The sequence below is a fragment of the Procambarus clarkii genome, chromosome 25, assembly GCF_040958095.1.
Source record: "Procambarus clarkii isolate CNS0578487 chromosome 25, FALCON_Pclarkii_2.0, whole genome shotgun sequence".
NCBI classification, from domain to species: Eukaryota; Metazoa; Arthropoda; class Malacostraca; order Decapoda; family Cambaridae; genus Procambarus; species Procambarus clarkii.
In genome coordinates this window covers 6,807,091-6,828,324 of record NC_091174.1, presented here as the reverse complement: position 1 = coordinate 6,828,324, position 21,234 = coordinate 6,807,091, and the positions used below count along the sequence as shown (strand labels likewise).

Genomic DNA, 21,234 nt, shown 5'->3' with positions numbered 1-21,234 from the left:
GTATATGTGTAAGTGTATTTGAGTTTACTTAGCTAGTTATACTCATCCGTTTGTGTTCGAGGAAGATGAGGTACAGCTTTTAGGTCCCGCACCGAAATGCTGGTCGATTGGTGAACAGGTTCCTTGTGTATTCACCTAGTTGTATTCACCTAGTTGTGCTTGCGGGGGTTGAGCTCTGCTCTTTCGGCCCGCCTCTCAACTGTCAATCAATCAACTGTTACTAACTACTATTTTTTCCCCACACCACACACACACACACACACACACACACACACACACACACACACACACACACACACCCGGAAGTAGCCCGTGACAGCTGACTAACTTCCAGGTCTCTCTCTCTCTCTCTCTCTCTCTCTCTCTCTCTCTCTCTCTCTCTCTCTCTCTCTCTCTCTCTCTCTCTCTCTCTCTCTCTCTCTCTCTCTCTCTCTCTTCCACACACAAGCATCCATAGGATGCAGGCCGCAGCAGCTAACTCCCAGATACCGATTTCACTGCTAGGTGAACAGGTGCATCAGGGGGACGAAACTTGGGTCCTTTGTCTCTGGCTAAGCCGGGAATCAATTCCGGGTCCGTGGACTGAGAATTCCGAACGTGAGTGCCTGTGTGTGTATATGTTTGCGTGAGAGAGAGAGAGAGAGAGAGAGAGAGAGAGAGAGAGAGAGAGAGAGAGAGAGAGAGAGAGAGAGAGAGAGAGAGAGAGAGAGAGAGAGAGAGAGAGAGAGAAAACGAGAGTATGTGTACATTATTACATGTACGGGAGGCGCGCATTTTTTTCACCTGAAAATGTCCTCTTGAAACTGAACGCACACGTAAGCCTTTCTGAGCACTCACAGAACGTACAGAGCGGGTGCACAGGGGAGCAATGCTGATCACACACACAAAGCGTGTAGAACTGAGCAGTATCCCCCCCCCCATTATAATTCACGACGGCAGCCGGAAGTGCAGCACACTGGCCCATTGACTACCTACATTTCGCTGTTATGATAATTCGGCCAATGTGAGAAATTGCCCTTGACGTAAAAATTGGATCGTGCTAGGAGGAATGTTAACAAGGGCAGAAAGGTCTTGGTAGCGTGGAGTAGGCTGTGGTAGTGTGGAGGAGAATGTGGTAGTGTGGAGGAGAATGTGGTAGTAGAGTATGGAAGTAGTGTGGGGGGGATGTGCTGTGGTAGTGTGGTGATAGGAATTCTCTTCATTGTAGTTAATAGTAGTTGTACTTCTCCCCCCTTCCCCCTGCCATCCTCCTCCTCTCACCTCCAGCATTATAGGGCTCCCCCCTTCCCCCTGCCATCCTCCTCCTCTCACCTCCTGCATTATAGGGCTCCCCCCTTCCCCCTGCCATCCTCCTCCTCTCACCTCCTGCATTATAGGGCTTCCCCCTTCCCCCTGCCATCCTCCTCCTCTCACCTCCAGCATTATAGGGCTCCCCTTCCTGAGCCATATTGTCCCTTCTGAGTCATGGTGTCCATCCCCCCTATTGAAGTGTCCCTTACCCACCCCACCCCCCTACTGCATAAGTGCCCCTTTTCCTACTAGTTTAAGTATTTCCCACCCATAGTAATATTCATCAAAGCCATAAGATATTTCCGTGAGGTATAATTAATTACATTCCTAATTTACCAACCTTGCTTCCTGTCAAGTTACCTACCTACCTCCCCTTTTCTCTATCTCTCCTTTTCACTATCTCTCCTTTCCTCCTTACTATCCTTTCTCCCTATCTACCCATTTTACCTACTTCCCCTTTCTCCCAACGCCGTATAAGAACATGTTTACACAAACCAATAGTGATCTTTATTGAACATATTTCCTTACTTAGCTAATAAGGTAGTATCAGACTTTCATTACAGACTCTAATGAACTACATTAAGCTCTTAAGACACTCTGTGCTGGACGCACACCTACAGTCGCTCACTGACGGACTTATGTACATGGACTCTGTACACGGTCTTTCAATGTATATACTCTCACCCAAACGACGCACTCGTGCTCATCAAAACCAAGCACTCACTGTTCCTCTCGTACCTTTTCTTCCTCCCTCACAGCAAGAAACTGCGAGAGTATGAGCAGAAGTGCGCAGCGGACGCCATGACGGGTCGGTGTTCAGACAAGAGCGAGAACTGTCAGCAAGCAGTGATGAACATCCTGGGCACAGAACTTCACGCCACTTGTGTGTGTAAAGGCACAGATTTCCTCCACCATCACGACTGTTACACCTGGCAGAAGCTCCTCTGGTCCAACCCCTGCGTCAGTAAGTTTGGTGGCGTTGTGACACGTTTGGTTGGGTTACGATAGATTTTTGCTAAGTTAGACTGGATTAGACTGAGTTATGGTAGGTTAGGCTGAATTTTGTTGTCAGGCTAAGTTATGCTAGGTATGACTGAGTCATGCTAAAGTTGGCTAGGTTAATGCTAGCTTCTGTTTGGTTAGGCTAGGTCTGATCAGGTTAACTTGAATAAAGTTATATACAACAAAATATTCATTGACGAATATTTTGTCCTATAATGACTATTATAATGTTATAATGACTGTCCAGCGAGGACAGTCGCTGTGCCAACAGGTTTAAGTGGATGGACCTGTTACATTAGTTGTGTTGAATGGTAGTTAACGTTACAAAAATAATAATATTATTGATTGTGAAAGAGTTTAATGGTTATTATTAGAAGCAATAATATAAAAATAACTAATTGTGTTGGCAATGAAGAAATAATAATATTATGTCAGTTAAAATTTCACGAATAATTTATTATATATTTGGCAAATTATTCGTTTGGTGCTAACACTGACAGCTAACAATGGCTGTTCAGTCATTAGCTGTTTGCATTGTTTATAAAAGACTAATCAGTATCTTTATTTATCTTGTTTCTCAGTCGAATCCCACCTCGAACTGCATGATAGAATCAACAATGGCGAGATCGAGACGCTGGAAAAGCTGTTTCGTGAGATGACAACAGAGACCGAGGCCACGCCCGATCCTTACCCGCAGTACATTCCGCCTACGTCCGGAGACATGGACTACAGAAAACCTCCAGACAGCTACGGATCATTACGGTACAATCAAGAAACTGACCAGGGTCCTCGTCCCTCTGAAACTTACGCGATTGATCGCTCGTTGTGGAGACACGGAGGCAGGATTCGCCCAGCCTACGACCGGAATGGGGAGCCTCCTCTCCCCACGGGGCAATTAGGTAGCCACAACAGGGGCGGCTACCAAATAGATGGCACCAAAACTTTGCGTTACCCAACGGAAGACAAGGATGAAATCCCCGAGAAAGGCTGGCCAACTCACAACGGAGTAAAAAACCGAAACACAGGTATTATAATCGGCCAACACCGCAGCGGTCTTGGTTCTACGATTGGTAGAGACCCAAACAGAGGGGTTAGTATCCTCGGTAAAGACCGCAGCAACGTGTTTCAGATAAATGTAGATCAAGGGGAACCTGGCGCAGATCCACGGAACCGCAACCGACCAACAGATATCATTGGAAGTCCCGGCCGCAATGGAATAAATATTTACAATCCGAATGGTAAAATACACGGTAGTAGACCCCGAGGGGAGCCGGGACACCGCGGAACTCCCATTGATATTGGAGAGCGAGAGGGCGAGATCGTGCCCAGCCGAGAAACCGGGAGACACATTGAGAATAATAGACCAAGACCCCGTTTGAACAAACCGCATGGCAAATGGATCATCGGTGTAGATCCGAATCGTCTTTCTCCCGATGAAGAGAGAGAGGCTAGAACCCGCTCTCCCCCCTACCATCCTGAGGTACCCCAACCGTCTTACATCACGCCACCATTCTACGTCGCAGTAACGTCTCCACCGCCACCCATGCCCGCGGGCGTCCCAACTGCCGCCACCAACATCACCGCCGTCTTCGCCACTACTGTCCCTCGACGTAAATATCTACACGATTTATACGAAATATAAGAACACCCACGAACCGTAAACACCCTTTACTCATATTGGTCCCATGCATGAACGTAACTTACACTTAAGCTACTTTATCAAAATACTTTATTGTAACCAAGGAGCCAAATCTTATGAATCCAGACACTTCATTGTCAGCCCTCTCTCAGGACCCCAAACCCTACCATAAAGTATCCGTTAATATCTCTTAAACCATTAGAGATGAAGCATTATGTCTAGATAGGTTCAATATAAACAAGCTTCCACAAGGCGTTAAGCCAATGCCACAGACTTCGATCAAGTTTTAGTCAGAGCTAAATAAAATTATCTGAATGGAATAAAAAACTATATACATTTCATCCACCTCTTCCGTCTCCCTTTAGGTTCCTGCTCCATGAAGATAGGAGACATGACAACTCTGAGCATTCCTGAAGGTGGCTACAAACGGGTGAGTCAAAAGTCTATACCATCAGTCTATGCCTCAGTCTGTGCCTCAGTCTATGCTTCAGTCTATGCATCTGTCTATGCCTTAATCTGTGTTGCAGTCTGTGCCTTAATCTGTGTTGCAGTCTGTGCCTCAGTCTATGCCTCAATCTATGCCTCAGTCTATGCATCTGTCTATGCCTTAATCTGTGTTTCAGTCTGTGCCTCAGTCTATGCATCAGTCTATGCCTTAGTCTATTATTAGGTCTATGCCTCGGTCTATACTTGATTCTATGCCTCAGTTTATGTTTCGGTCTTGCCTAAGTTTATGCCAAAGTTCAATACCCGGTTCTGATGCCTACATCTGTGCTTAAGTTTGTTCTTAAATCTTTCTCAAAGTTATATATCTGGAGCCGAGTCTTGAAAGAGTGTGAAGATATGAGTCCGTAGTTTAGTTGTGGGTTTGAGTTTAAGCGCGAATGTTAAAGCTCAGTTGATTAATCATGAGTGTTTAGGTGCAATCGATTAATTAACCTTCACTGTTTAAACTTTGAAGGCGTTATATATTTCGCAATAGAATTAAACAGTACTTACTTATCTCTCATTATAATACTGTTGCCATCGATATTGTAAAAATTATTAATATTTCTTTTATCATTATTAATAGTACTAATAGTGGGGGTACTAATATAAGTGGTTAGTAGTGGTAGTATAATAGGTGTTGTATAATAGGAGTAGATGAAGAGGTTATGGTACAGTGTACGCCAGGAGGGTGATTCCTGGCAATGCTGGTTCGAATCCCGGTCGGATCATAGAGGTCATATGGCTTGGGGACCATTCAAGCTTTCTTTCACATTTCCAGGCTTAGTACGACCTGTACATGCACCAGAATTTGATGAAAAACAGTGCCCAATTAAGTACACCACGAGTGTTGCCGGGGACTGAGTGGTCATGGAGCTAATTTAGTAAGTTCCGAGAGCACCAAATTAAATTAAATATATAAAATTAAATTATACATATATATAATATACGGGACGGGATTCGAGCCAGTGTACTAGTGTACTAGTCAGTGTACTAGCGTACTAGGACTATTCTCAGGTACTAATCAATAACGCAGGCACTGTATTACCGAGACCCTACCAAAGGTATACGCATATATCAGTATTTTTATTCAGAACTTTACCAGTGGGAAAATCTGTTGAAGTTTCTGTGATCTCTTGACCCCTTTGAAGCCCCAGGAAGCAAGACGAATGACATTTTGGGTTCTGTTAGCGACGGCATTTTTGGGAACTATGTGTTTTGGTTTTACAAAACGATGGGAAAACGGGACTATCTATATAGTTTATTTTCCATTTAGTTTTTTTCTTCGTCATTTTCATATAGTCTTCGTCTCCTTTTTCTTCATATCTTTATTTTTTCCTTGTTTTTTCGTTATTCTATTCTATATATTTTATCTTACAATAATGTTTATTGTTACGTTTCGAGTTCAGATTTAATAATTCTATTCATATCCAGTGCACATTTTCTGTCGTACACCTCGCACTCTCTTGCACGGGGAACAGAAATGGTGCCCAACCACTTGCGTCGGACGGTAGAGCGACTGTCTCGCTCATGCAGGTCGGCGTTCAATCCCCGGCCGTCCAAGTGGTTGGGCATCATTCCTTCCCCCCGTCCCATCCCAAATCCTTATCCCGTCCAAGTGCTGTATAGACATAATGGCTTGACGCTTTCCCGTGATAGTTCCCTCTCTCCCCTTGCACTCTCTCTCTCTCTTTCATATAAAAAAGTCCACTACGGGCTCACCATAGCCCGTGCTACTTTTAACTTTTTTGATCCAAGTAGCAAATCTTAAACAACAACATCTCTCTCTCTCGTTCTACCTTTGTAATCTTCAGAGAAGTTTAACGTTGTCGGGAAGGAGATTAAATCTGAATTTTGACTCTCCAGATTTCCCAAATGGTTTCTACTCAAGGTCTGATATAGCATTAGACTAGATTAATGTGTTTCTCTCTCCTTCCACCCCGCCTCCCTCCCACCTTCTCTCTCTCTCTCTCTCTCTCTCTATCTCTATCTCTCTCTCTCTCTATCTCTCTCTCTCTCTCTCTCTCTCTCTCTCTCTCTCTCTCTCTCTCTCTCTCTCTCTCTCTCTCTCTCTCTCTCTCTCTCTCTCTCTCTCTCTCTCTCTCTCTCTCTCTCTCTCTCTCTCTCTCTCTCTCTCTCTCTCTCTCTCTGTTTTATCATTAGGAATGGTATTTATGTTCCTAGTGAAACTGCAAGCAAGAGATGTTATCCTACATCAGCTCATCTGAAGCCTGCCCCTAAACTCATTTGTTTGATATTATTTGTATCCATTAGAAATAAACTAACTTTATTGTTAACTATCACATAGGGCACAGGATGAGCCAAGAGCCAACTGTTTGCCAGATTTCACGGTTATCAACGTTCCAGAGTCAAGTCAGCCTAGGAACGAATGATCGCTGATGGAGAAATGTTCTTGAGACAGGTATTACTAACATGAGGCTGTTGATGGCTGAGCGCCTTGTGTTATGGGTGCCACCTTTCAGTTTCAACGATGTTGGGCCATATAAGGGACGTTGAGAATATTAGCCTTATACATAAGAGCAAGTCCATCAATATTTCGTTGAAGGCTCTGATGTTCAAACCAGTCCAACCAGACTGGGCCAGGACTAGATATTTCATCTTTTCATATGTAAAAGTTAAAGTGCAGTTATCAACATAGGCATGAGCTTCAAGAAGGAGGTGTAACGGGTTACTTGGGCTTGATACTTTGGTTGTTGTTGTTTTAGATTCAGCTACTCGGAACAAAAGTTCCAAGTAGCACGGGCTATGGTGAGCCCGAAGTGGACTTACCTGGCACAGGAGCGGGGCTGTCTATATGGGCTGATACTTTGGTGTGAGCTGCAGAATATATAGCAAAGAGTATGAGGAAGCACCTCACTATGGACCAGTAGGCCCTCTGCAGGTCACTTGTCTCCTATGGCTGAGGGGGAAGTATGTTGGATATTTCGTCTTGGTCTCGAGGATGGCAGAGTGTGACCGGGTGTTAACTGGCTGTTGATAGTTAAGTGTGCTCTCGTGAGCGTTCCCAACGTCAAGAAACTGTCGTACTAAAGTACCTTATTCTAAAAAATAAGAAAAGTAGTCTTAACTTTACTTATTAATACTAGTCAATACCTCGGTCGATAGAGCTTCGGCCTCACATACCAGCTTCGGTCCGCGGTTTGAGTCTCCTAGAATGAATGGTGAATGAAATGCCTTATCCTAACCTATCAGAGGACCCACGAACAGAAAACGGGACAGGATGTCAATTTCGCGAGCAGCTACCATTTTCTAGTACGACATTATTTGGCTTTAGATAGAGCATACGTCAAAATGCGACGTTCTATTAGTAGGACGGGATGTTATATGTACACTTGTAGCACCGAACGATTAAGTCTTAAAACTGAAGCAAACTGTAAACTCATTTTCACTTAAGTTTACCTGTCTATAAGTTGGTATTAAATGGTCCTTTGAGAAAGTTGGAGGACGGACCTGAGCTGTGTCTGGCCTCACAATGCACATCTTGCTTCTGTCTTAGCTTTTTACCGGTTGCAAATCTCTTCAAACTTCCTAGCGTTGGATCCTATACGGTTGCAAATCTCATAACAATTTCCTTGCGTTGGATCTTATACGTTTGCAAACCTCTTGAATTATTCTTGAGAGGATCCGTAATGAATTATTGGAAACTTTTGCGTGTATTTATGTTCCCACTCTAATTATGACCACCAAACAGTCTTTGTTCAAAACATAAGCGAGGGTACAGTTATTCTCTTTTTTTTTGGTAGTTACGAATGAAAAATAATAAGAATTTTACAGAAGGTATAATTGAGACAGGAAATGGTAAATAATTATTACGAAGAAGATAATTATCACGAGACAGGTAAGATATTTATCATGAGAAAGGTAATGTAATTATTGTGATTGGGCGTCAGTATGACTAGAACAATATGAAGAAAATATATCAGTGAACAATAGTAATTATTATTCATTGATTATTATTAGAATTATTATTAGTAAAATTCATAATAAAATAACAGTTTCAGTATCTAAAAAACTAAATAAGTATTAAAATTTGAAATAATTATTAAAAATTTAAATTATTAAAAAAAATTAAATAACTATTGGTAATAATGATAATAATTATCTACATATCCACATTATACGTTATATGGAGGCCTCGATCTTATATGGAGGTTATATGGTATCGTATCTGAAGGTTATATGGTATCGTATCTGAAACCATGTGACACTGTAGAATACTAGTGAAAACGTCACCAGGTTTCGAATCGTTGGAATAGTTTTGGTTTCATATTGTCCAATTCCGCCCTAGGCCAATGACCAGTTTTCTGTTGGATGCAACCCATAACAGTCACCTAACTCCAGGGAACAGAGGTGAACAGGTGAACAGAGACATGAGGTAAAAGGAAAGACTCCCAACCGTACCTGTTCTAAAGGATTAACTCCGTGTTTAAACACTTCAAACAGACATTAATTAACATCCCACCTACGCTATTTGCCTGTCTCATTCTCACTTTTTTACTGTCGGTCTTGCAGCATTACAAGGACACTGACTGCTCGGAACTCTGTCACTGCATCTTGACCGACGAGGACAGGGAACCTCAGGCTAAATGCACTACCTTGACGTGCATGGACACCAAGGCGTGCAACACCTCCCGCGCTCTCTACCCACACACCGCGCCCTACTACCTGGCCTACAGGGGCTTGTGCGTCTGCTACAATGGTGCTTTCATATGCCAGAGGCCCAATCCAGGTGAGGTAGGACGTGTAGATGGTGTGTGTGTGTGTGTGTGTGTGTGTGTGTGTGTGTGTGTGTGTGTGTGTGTGTGTGTGTGTGTGTGTGTGTGTGTGTGTGTGTGTGTGTGTGTGTGCGTGTGTGTGTGGGTGTGTGTGTGTAGTGTGTGTTTTTGTGTGTGTGTGTGTGTACTCACCTAGATGTGCTTGCAGGGTCGAGCTAAGCTCCCTGCCCTCCGAATGTTCTTGGATTAATGCAGTGACTCATTTTTCACGCGTTTCTCATATTTATATTTAACATTTCGAATCGATTAAAATATTGAGAATTCATTAATTATTATTTTTTAACAACTTCTGTATCTAACTTATTACGTTTATTGCCAGCTCTAACACAGAAAATGATCTTTCTGATGTTTCTTTATCTCATTTGCGCCTCGAGTTCTCCATCTATGACCCCATCGTTCTGCTGTTCCTAGCCTTGAACAACGCTGCTTTTTCTACCTTGTCAATGTTCCTTAGAATCGTATATGTTGTTATCATGTTCCCCCTATCTCTCCTTTCCTCCAGTATTGAAAGGTGCAGTTTTCCAAGTCTTTCCTCATAGCTCAATTCCCTCAGCTACTGAACGAGTCTCATTACATATCTTTGGATATTTTCTAGTTTCTTCTTGTTCTTTTTCAGGTAAGGGTTCTATGCTGGGGATGCATATTCAACAGTGGGTCTCACCTTCGATGTATATAGAGCTCGGAAAGCCCCTTTATCCAAGTTTCTGAAAGATACACGGACGTTGCCAAGTATGCCATATGCATCTGTTGTTATTCTGCTTATCTGGACTTCTGGCTTTGAGGTTATGTCCACTCCCAGGTATTTCTCCTTTTCTGATTGAAGAATTTATCTTCCCTTCATCCTGGATGGCTGTACTGGTCTTCATACTCCTGTACTGACCCGCATAACTTTGCATTTGTCTGGGTTAAATTATAGCAGCCATTTTTCAGACCACTTCTGAAGTGTATCCGAATCCGCGTCCAGTGCATCACAATCTAACCCCTGACCTTACTCTTCTCATTAGTTTTGTATCATCTGCAAATACTGATATGAAGAAACCAATTTCCACAGTCAGGTCAAAAATATATTAGAAACAGGATGGATTTTAGAAGCGACCCTTGTGGTACTTCACTCGTAACTTCTCTCCACTCTGATGTCTCTGTTCTCACTGTAACCCTTTCCTTCCATCCTGAACGATTATCTCTGACCCACCTTAGGAATCTTCTAGATACGCCAGCCTGCTTTTCCAGTTTGAGTAGTTTTTCATGCGGGACCGTATCAAATGCCTTCTGACAGTCAAGGAATATACAGTGTATGTGTGTGCTCGCGAGTGTGTGTTGGATAAACTGTATGTAAATTCCTGCATATCAGTGAACTAGGTTACATGTGCATATGTACATGTATAAAATATTTTTATTTACAAATGTATATGCATTTTTGTAGCTACAGTCTAGAATGTGTTAATGTCTCTGTTTCATGATAAAATAAGCAAAGCCTCAATTGCGCTCAACAATTACTCGACAAAATATTTTATTTGTCAATATTCGTTTTGCAGTTTATTGCACCATTTTCTTCTCGTCATGCAAAAAATTGAGAAGCAAGATATAAAGTTTTATTGCGTTGTTAATTGTTTCATATTCTTTTCTCGACGGCTCTTTACGTTTAACATTAATATTTTAGCTTTTTATATATTCCTACGAAGTTTCCTTTGGCATTCAAAACACTTTACAGCATTAGGTTCCTTCATTCAAGGACCCCTCTCACCCACACACACTTCTCCATACTGACACCCTTCTCACCGATACGTTCCTCCTAACAGACACCCTTCTCACCAACTCTCCATTACTCCCTCTAAGACTTGCATCTCCGTCTCTCCTCTTTCATCAGGCTCTTTTTCTTCTCATCATGCAAAAACTTGAGAAACATTTTTCTCCTCTTCAACTCCTCTTTAACATGGCATCTCACTCTCATCGTGTGAATGATTTAATTATGATTTATTTTCTATGCATTCCACTCGCTACAGAAGAGTATGACCTGGGACCCGGAATCTACCTATTCCTGGGTTACAGCCGGGGGGAAGTGAAGATCCTGCAGCCCCACACTTCAGTCAATGAACATGAAGCTGTCAAGATCCTTGAGACAATTCTCATTAAAGATTACGGATTCAAGGTAAGAGCAAGAGAGTGAACGCGAGACAAAGAGACATAGTGAAAGAAGCAGAGAGAGAGAGAGAGAGAGAGAGAGAGAGAGAGAGAGAGAGAGAGAGAGAGAGAGAGAGAGAGAGAGAGAGAGAGAGAGAGAGAGAGAGAGAGAGAACTATATTTCTGCTATAATTATCCAGATTTTTCGAGTTAACTAGTTGTAGGTTCCCCACAATTTATGCCATATCATACCCTATAATGCATGGCAAATAATTGCAATTGTGCAATCAATAATTTAATTCTAGCAAAACATACAAGAACATGCACATATATATTGGTATTTGAGTGAGTGTTCGTCAAACAACCATGCAACGTCAAATACTTTTTTTTAATAGTCTTGTTTATACAAACCTTTCACAATTATTAACTTTGAACCCTCCCATAAAACTTGATTCAGCTCATCCAAAATACAGCAGACATCATTTAACTCTAAGTAACATTAGGGGATGTTGTTGACGAAATGTGATAATTTTCCCAAATTACAACCAACTAAATTGTAATTAGAGTTTATATGTGTTTGAGCAGTGCACGTTGGAGACCAAACATCACATGGGGGAGAACTTCATCATCTTGGCTGAGCTCAGCATCAACCCAGAGACCTATATTAGCCCCTTCATCAAGCAGCGGAGAGAGAAGGTAACCCAACTTATTATTACCTTACATCAACGACACTTGTTAATACCATCCCATAGTTATAATCACTACCAGCAAAAATCATAAATTAACTTTAAACATCGAGCGAAACAAAAGTCAAATCTAACTGATCCTAAACATGACATAACCTATCCTAGACCAAACCTTACATATAGTTACATCCTAGGTCATATACAAAACATTTATGTGTTATTTTAGGGCTAGGTTAAGCTTGGCATGTTAGGTTATGCTTTGCTTTTATGCAACAGCTTTTGTTTTAAGTCATGTTGTCATTTCCCTACAACCATATTGCTGAATGTTATATATACAAGCAGCCATATTTTGGGTACATTCCATATTACTGCTATATGTACCGTATCATTGGGAAATAAGTTGGATAATCGACTCTTATACAAATTCTTTTGTCCAGTAGGAGACGTACAGCTAGTTAACAAACTCTCTACTGCTTTAACGTCAACAATGTTTAGTAAGCATTTTATCATATAGCTACAAATAGAGGGACCACATCCCACTTCTATTGAAACAAAATAACGCTCATTAAACAGTTATTGCTAGAATAGACTCGAAACCCTGAGACTTTAGTTTGATAAGTTTGGAAATATGACTGTGATATCAACCACCACTCTTGTTATCCCCCAATATACTGTTACATATCCTTATGATAATTACATCTCCATACATACATCAAGACCTCTCTGCTGTATCTTTCCACTTGTCCTAATTTTTTATATAATCGCCTACAGTCATATTCCTGTAGCATTAACCTGAGGAAAACGTCGACCAAATAAGATATTGATTTAGAAATCCTTTAATAGTTATTTGTACAAGCAAAACAATTATTATGAAGGAATCCCAAAGAGTATACAGAAAATTATACACATTCTAAACATGCCCTGGTATTCAATTAAAAATAGGTTATTTCCGCATGTGATATCACGTCATACATAAACTAAGTGTAGGAATGCAAAGAACTTTTGATAAGAAATGATGCACTGATAAACAGAGATATGCCAAGATTATATTGGTTTACAGAAGATTCTTATCGTCTCAGTAACAGTTACCAGGCCATACAAATTACTTAAACACCGTGCCCACCACCACACAGTGGGCACAATATCTAAGAACGGTGATACTTAGACGTTGAATTAACGTAATTAACGTTAATTTAATATTGAATTAACAGGGGATGTATGATGATTGGTTTTGAATATGATAGCCGGTATAAGTGATCCAAGTCCCAATTTAATAAATAAATATATGTATAAATATGTGTGTGTTCTATGTTCTTAAAATACAGTTGTGTGTTATTTCTCCATTTACTCTCTTACTCTGGCTTGTTTTTGTCGAGGTAAGTCCAACATATGTGTGTATGCCTAACTAGATTTCTATAGCACGCCTATGCAGTTGATATTGTAATTTTCAGGAAATAATTTTGCACACATCTTATTCAAGGATGTAGCCAAGTATATTAGTTCGTTGTAAGTCATAAATGCAATGAAACTTTGTCTGGCTTATATCAGATAAACATTTTTCTTATAACATTTTTAATCTTATTCTTCTCCGATATTTGTTTGTCGGTAAAAACCTAGCATATTTTACTTATAGCAAACCTCAATTCCTAACTAGTGAATCTTGCCGCAAGGTTTGACAAGCTTTATCGTTTAGGACGAAATTTTGAATTTCTAGACTGCTTTAATAAATTTTTTTACTTGGTTATTGATATTTTTCTCCGTGTATAACTGCTGTTAGTCACCCTCCTCGATTTACGAGACAACCATATACGTAGCGTTTTAAGCAGTTCTTTGTTAATTAGAATCCGTATACTCTTACCTAATTTAAAATAAAATGTTTTGTATGGTCATAGTCTATTATACAATAGTCTACCATTCCATTCTAGGGGAATGTTAACGTTTGTAGATGTATCTAGATCTGAGGTAAAATTAGGTATTTATCCTACCTGTCCTCTTACAAAGGACGTCGCGTTTCGATCGTATGTGTTACACAAATTGAAAAATTGTCGTACTAGCAAATGGAACTGGCTCGCGCAAGTGACGTATTGTCCCATTTTCTGTTTTGGATCCTCTGGTAGGTTAGGAGGGGATACTTTAATTTGACAGTTTTCTTGACGTTGGGAAACCTTAGGAAGACGGGCTGATTTATCAATGCTTGATAACATATACATATTTGTATTGCTCCAACTTAACAAACATTTATTTGCATATATTTAAATAAGTCAGATTTTTTTATTTATACATCAGACAACTAACTGAAAGGATGAATCTTTCATTCAGAAAACAATTTTTTTGCAAATCTAAATTAATATTATAATGTGGGCTTGTGAATTATCAGGACTAGGCAAGGTTAGATAAGGTGTTTGGTTACAGTGATTTATGAAAAATTTCAACCCATCCTCCAGATCAAGCTGTAAGTAAAATACTAACTTAAGTTTTACTAATTTGGTGCACTTTTATTCAGTAGTCAAGCTTCTGACAGAAGGAAGCTTCCACGCTGTATAATAAAAAAAAATCTGAAATGTTAACACATGTTGTTGGTTTATGTATTATTAGGTCTAGGTTAGATTATGTAAGTTGTTCTGATGACGATGATTTAGGGTGTGTTTACACTACAGGATGATAGTGATGAAACGAAGCACGTTTCAAGTCATTGCCTCGAACATGGCTAGGTGGACTATATGTCCAAATACTGACTTGTGTCAGTATTAACACAAATGAAGTCATTATTTGATTAATTCGTTAAGATCCTTACAACCTTTTGTTTTAGAGAACAGAAGAAGATGTATATATGCAGGTTAGCATTGTAAATGTGTGGCCTCGTCTGCGGTAGAAAATAATAATAAAAATAAACTTTGTTTTAATGACGGGCTGGAAAATTTGCAGTCCAAGCTGAAAGTGAACGGACAGTATGTACATTTTCGTTACATTTCATGAAGATATTACACAATTTATAGTTTCGTGTACAATGTGGAGATATCTGCACATATTAGCGTTTGTTTACTACTATACACGCTAGTGCTCAGGGAGTGTTGTGTCCACTGGCTGGTGCTCAGGGAGTGTTGTATCCACTGGCTGGTGCTCAGGGAGGGTTGTGTCCACAGGGTGGTGCTCAGGGAGTGTTGTGTCCACAGGGTGGTGCTCAGGGAGTGTTGTGTCTACTAGCTGGTGCTCAGGGAGTGTTGTGTCCACAGGGTGGTGCTCAGGGAGTGTTGTGTCCACAGGGTGGTGCTCAGGGAGTGTTGTATCCACTGGCTGGTGCTCAGGGAGTGTTGTGTCCACAGGGTGGTGCTCAAGGAGTGTTGTGTCTACTGGCTGGTGCTCAGGGAGTGTTGTGTCTACTGGCTGGTGCTCAGGGAGTGTTGTATCCACTGGCTGGTGCTCAGGGAGTGTTGTGTCCACAGGGTGGTGCTCAGGGAGTGTTGTGTCCACTGGCTGGTGCTTTGTGAGTGATTCCTTTACGGGATGTGTCCAAAGGCGTGTCGCTAACACAAGGTTGAACTCAGGGTAAATCTGACGACAATATCAATCATTATTTCCCAGCTGCCATTATATCGTCATTCAACGTGGAGACCGAACGCCATTTTATTATAACCGGTGTCCATAGTAAAGCACTGAATTCAGATTTATTATGATGTAATTGCTTTCACATTTTTTATATTATGTAATTAGTTTAATCATGCCATATAGACGGCTCACGGTCGGAATACATAATGATGTATTGAAAAGTAATATTGTTTGTTGATCTGACGTTTCACATCATAGTTTAATATTGAACTATTTAATAACAGCGTTGTTATCGATGAGTCTAGTTGTAAAGTGGATTCCCGAATGAATCTATGTGATTTTGGTTGTCATTGGCATATAATATATATATATATATATATATATATATATATATATATATATATATATATATATATATATATATATATATATATATATATATATATCCCTACAATTGCACCAGAGGTGGTACCCCTTCTAGGTTTATATATATATATATATATATATATATATATATATATATATATATATATATATATATATATATATATATATATATATATATATATATATCTGCCCATTCATGGCGGGAGGTCAAATGCATGGGGCTACCCTTCTTGAGGTTATCTTGAGATGATTTCGAGGCTTAGCGTCCCCGCGGTCCGGTCCTCGATCAGGCCTCCTTTTTGTTACAGACACCCAGGAAGCAGCCCGTAGCAGCTGTCTAACGCCCAGGTACCTATTTACTGCTAGGTAACAGGGGCATCAGGGTGAAACAAACATTTTGCCCATTTGTCTCCGCATCCACCGGGGATCGAACCGGAAACCTCAGGACTACGAATCCGAAGCGCTGCCCACCCAGCGCCCTCACCCAACATTTTACCCTGATTCCTGTACGTGTGCAACATTTTTGGGTCGGTGTTGTCATTATTTAAGAGAGAACAGAGTGTCACGGTCACACACTTACCCCAAGGCTATTTCCGCAGCGTCTTTTGGCGACTATCTGTCTATATACTTTGAAAATATAAATGTCAAGACAATTATTTTCCGCACAGTTTTGTAAAATATCATGCACTTATCTCTGGAACGTTAACAGAAGTTTTCTACTGTTTTGATACTACTGATAATGTTTACAAAAGTGTAACAAAATATTATTGTACTGAATTTTTTTCTTCAAAGTATTTGTCTGGACGGTTGTCGTAGTCAGTACGTGACCGGCATGTTCTTTTCTCTGGGAATTATGGCGACCTTGCCCAAACCGTGTTGGGTATTTACCCCATAGCAATGAGGGTGCAAGAGTTGGGTGAGGCTAGCTCCAAGTATCTGGCCTCTAATTATGATCATATAAGCCTTCTCATTAAAAGATAATGTTACATATTATCTTATGTAACATGCATTAGATTTGTATATATATATAACTTTAGACACCCACACCCACCAGGGAACTCGAACACTGGCCATCAAGGTGGCAGGTACGCACTTGTATCCACTACACCATACTTCAGAGCCCTTAAAGAGGTGGGAATTCCAGGGTATTTAACCAACCAGAACTCCAAGCCTCTCCAGGCAATGAGATAGTGAGGGATCTCTCGCGTTTTTCATCAAGCCCTATTATATGGGAGAACTCGGTGCCCATGCCTAATGCACAGACTTGCTTATAAACCACAAGTTAGAAGTATAGAATTTTAGACACCCACACCCACCACGTGGTTTATAAGCAAGTCTGTGCATTGTGTGTGTATATATATATATATATATATATATATATATATATATATATATATATATATATATATATATATAATTATGCATTTTATCTATGTACATATATGTTTGTTTGGCCTCCCTCAGGAGGAGTGTGCTGGACCCCTGCGGGACCTGGCTGAAAAGATCAACGCTCGACCCCGCCATCCCGACATCATTACAGACTCTATCCTCTCCATGTTCATCCTGGCTGCTGTAGACGTCAACATACCTGAGGCCCAGACGTCCCCCGCCGCGGCACCTGCTTCAGTCCATCTCGATCTCCTGGCACTGTTGGCCGGGCTTTCTGCTCACCTCCTGCTCACCCACTGGGCTCTACTGAGCTCGGTTAAGGCTACCGGTCCTATGCTGGTCTCTACTACGGCTACCGGGGCTCTACTGGCCTCTACTAGGACCACCTGACGCCTTCATTAAGCCGCCAAAATAAAGGAGGCCTTTGACTCCTATCAATTGAGGCCCCGAAGCTTCGACCAGAGAGTTCGTTGAGGAACTTTGAGACGCACAAAAGTGTACACTGGTTATGAACCTAAAGGGAAGAAATAACAAACTTTCTCTCTTGATAAATGCAGTTGTGTCTTGTAGTCAGGCAGTCTTTTAAGAGAAATAAAAACAAAGAAGCATAGTATTTTTGATAAGTTCTTTTAGAGGACATATTAGTCTGTAATAAGATGTGAAAGTGTATAATAATGATATCCCCCCCTCTCCCCCTGTTCATTTTGCCAAACGCTCTATTTTTACATCACTTTATCAGATCCACAAGTGCTTTTTGATCCCAGAGTGGTGATGCGGACAATCCCCTCAGCGAAGGGTTGAGTGCCAAACAAATAACACACTAAATAAGAAACTCAGTGATACAAGTACATTGTACTATGAGGACACAACAAGGATACATCAAGCCCACCTAATGCTGCATGATGAAAAGCAACAACAATGACCAAAAACACAAGAATCCTGGAGAGAAATGAAGGCAAATATGTTCATCAGAAGACAAAATAAAGGATGTTGTAACATATGAAGACCTACTCCCTCAACCATGTGGATTGTAGCACTCTCAAGGTTCACTGTCCTGGCATCCCATGACGTCCCAGGGGACGTACCCCGTCGTCCTTTGGCGCCCCGTGGCGTTACAAGGCGTCCTGTGGCATCTCTTGACATCTTTTGTCGCCCCATAGGGTCTTACGGGGTTGCCAGGCGTCTTATCGCCTCGAGGCGCTCGTTTGGCGTTCCGTTGTATTTCGTAGTGTTCCAAGGCATTCCATGGCGTCTCGTTGTGTTTTGTGACGCCCTGAGGCGTTCCTTGGTGTCCTGTGGTGCTGCATGGCGTTGCGAGGCGTTTTTTGGCGTCCCGTGGTGTTTTGTGAGGTCCCGAGGTATCTTGAGACGTCCCAAGAACCTCTTCAACTAGCAGTTCTCTCCGTGAACATATATATACATATATATATAATGTATATATATATTCATATAATGTATTTTCTCTCTCTCTCTTCTCAGTTATTATCGGTAAGACTTTTTATGAGAAGCAAAAGACAAAGGAAAGGTCGTCAGCTGATGACTTACCTCCTCTATAATGATTCTCTTTAGCGATGCCTTCAAATATTTCCTTTTGTATTGATATATCTTGACAAGTCATTTTTTCTTGGTCTTGTACATAAATGACTCTAGTATCATGGACCGTGCGTCCCACTGGAAAAAAAAACAAAACATTTCTACCTTTCCCTCCCCCAACTGCTTTTAATTGGCTTTCAAAGGAGGTACGATGCACTTGTGCATGTTGTTGTTGTCCGTCTCTTAGCTAGCCAGGCTCCCAAATGACTTACAGAAGGAATACTGCCCAGATGCCAACCCTTCTCTCCTATCACTTATGCAAGCCATTTATATATATATATATATAATATATATATATATATACATATATATTTATCCTCTTTACCTATGGGTTTTAATTAATGGTTGCCAGTCAATTGGTTGCTCCCTGAAAGGTCTATGATTATTCTATTCAAAGGCCTGCATTATGTAAGGATTATCAACATCACTGGATTTATTTAAACTCTTATATAAAAACCCAGCCACTGGACTGGCGTAACTTGTTTTCCATTACAGTAACACATTAATATCACACACACACATCATTATATATATATATATATATATATATATATATATATATATATATATATATATATATATATATATATATATTATATATATATATATATAATATATAATGTGTGTGTGCGTGTTTTGTGTAAGTTCTCTTAGTTCATTATAATCACTGTCCCCACCAGTATCAATCCTCTTAGTTCATCATCATCTCTATCATTTTCATGTATCATCATTGTATCAATAATTTACTGAAAGAAGGCCTATCATATGCTTCCAAACCAACCGTATCCCACCTTGAGTCTTTCTTTTTCTACCAAACACTGAAAATGTTTGAGGTTACGTAATTCAATATTCTGGCAGTTGAACATAGTTTTTTGGCCCCATAAACTACGCTAAAAGTATCAATTTATCTTTTAAAATGAATCATAGACATTTAATTTTTTGCACTGGCAGCCTTTTTTTCAGTATGAAAAGTATAATTTATAATTTTTCAACAATTAGAATATGGTAGTATATTAGAATATAAGAAAATATAAGAAAGCTGGTTGCATCTTATATATATATATATATATATATATATATATATATATATATATATATATATATATATATATATATATATATATATATATATATATATATATATATATATATATATATATATATAAAAGTTTTCAACCAAAGCTATCTTTTCTTAAATAACAGAAGTTCATGAAACACTAAAACATATATGAGACGATTATATTACTGTTTCACTTTACTGAAGCTTGCATTAGGTAATGTAATTGTTACTTGTTCCATCTTCAATAAATGATTAAATGCGATAACCGAAACGCAAGTCAAATAGAAATCATTCATTTGTCATTCAATCCAGAGTCATTGAGAGCGAAATAACGCTTGCAGACCTTATTTATCTTTGTTATAGAGATAAATAATGGTTGCTGAAACTGTTTAAAAAGTTCCTTTCATAATAGTTATAAAGTTTTAGAGGAGAAGATAGAGATAAATTGGGAGTGTAAGGGTGAGATAGTGAGTGGGTTGGAGAGGGAGTGAGCGAGATAGAGAGACAGAGATAGAGATATAATGAGTGTGTGTATAACGAACACTCTCAAATACAGATATACTGTACCATACGAAATATGCACATGGTTTCTCACGCAACTGCACCTCCATCAGCATCAGCAAGAAGCCCCAAACTTCAAACTCATCAACTTACTTCAAACTCATCAACACACTTTAAACTCAGCAGCAAACTTCAAACTTACAACACACTTGGAACCTTTCGGCAAACTTCCAACTCTTCAATACACTTCAAACTCATCAACACTCTCATTACCGCTTCCGATGATGTCACGTATTCTTCCTCGCCTTGATCCATGCATATTATATATGCTTTTAAGGGATGTATACACTGTACTGGCATGATTTTACTCACTGCATATAACGGGTATCCGATTTATACATGTACAGGTCTGTGTCATTGACAGTGATTGAATTCATTTTACGTTTGATAGTTTTCCTAATTTTAAAATGTATCATAAAATGAACACCCCATTCTATGAATATCCATATGAAATGAACACCGTTCTCGAGTTATTAACCCACAATTTATGTCCTGAAACCCTACTCGTGGACTAACCACACCATAGTTTGAACCCCTCCGTTATCAGAGCCTTTCCCATGATCTGAAACCCTCCCATGATTTGAATCCCTTCCATAATCTTAGCCCCAACCAATGATTTAAAAATTCTCATATCCCAACCCCTTATAATTTTCTGAACCTCTTGTTTATCCTAAAATT

The 21,234-nt window shown here is 40.1% G+C and overlaps 1 protein-coding gene across 3 annotated transcripts in view; it reads left to right on the top strand.

Moving 5' to 3' along the window:
- Positions 1-17,950, top strand: part of LOC123756358 (uncharacterized) — a 227,956-nt gene extending 210,006 nt beyond the window's left edge. For 2 of the 3 annotated variants that reach the window (XM_069331241.1, XM_069331239.1), the window contains exons 8-14: positions 2,049-2,254; positions 2,874-3,902; positions 4,297-4,361; positions 8,951-9,167; positions 11,217-11,362; positions 11,920-12,030; positions 17,418-17,950. In XM_069331241.1, the coding sequence (XP_069187342.1) occupies positions 2,049-2,254; positions 2,874-3,902; positions 4,297-4,361; positions 8,951-9,167; positions 11,217-11,362; positions 11,920-12,030; positions 17,418-17,732 (2,089 nt within the window). In that variant the 3' untranslated portion in view covers positions 17,733-17,950. The remainder of the gene's footprint in view (positions 1-2,048; positions 2,255-2,873; positions 3,903-4,296; positions 4,362-8,950; positions 9,168-11,216; positions 11,363-11,919; positions 12,031-17,417) is intronic. The other variant, XM_069331240.1, reaches the window with a different exon arrangement.
- Positions 17,951-21,234: the final 3,284 nt, after the last annotated feature.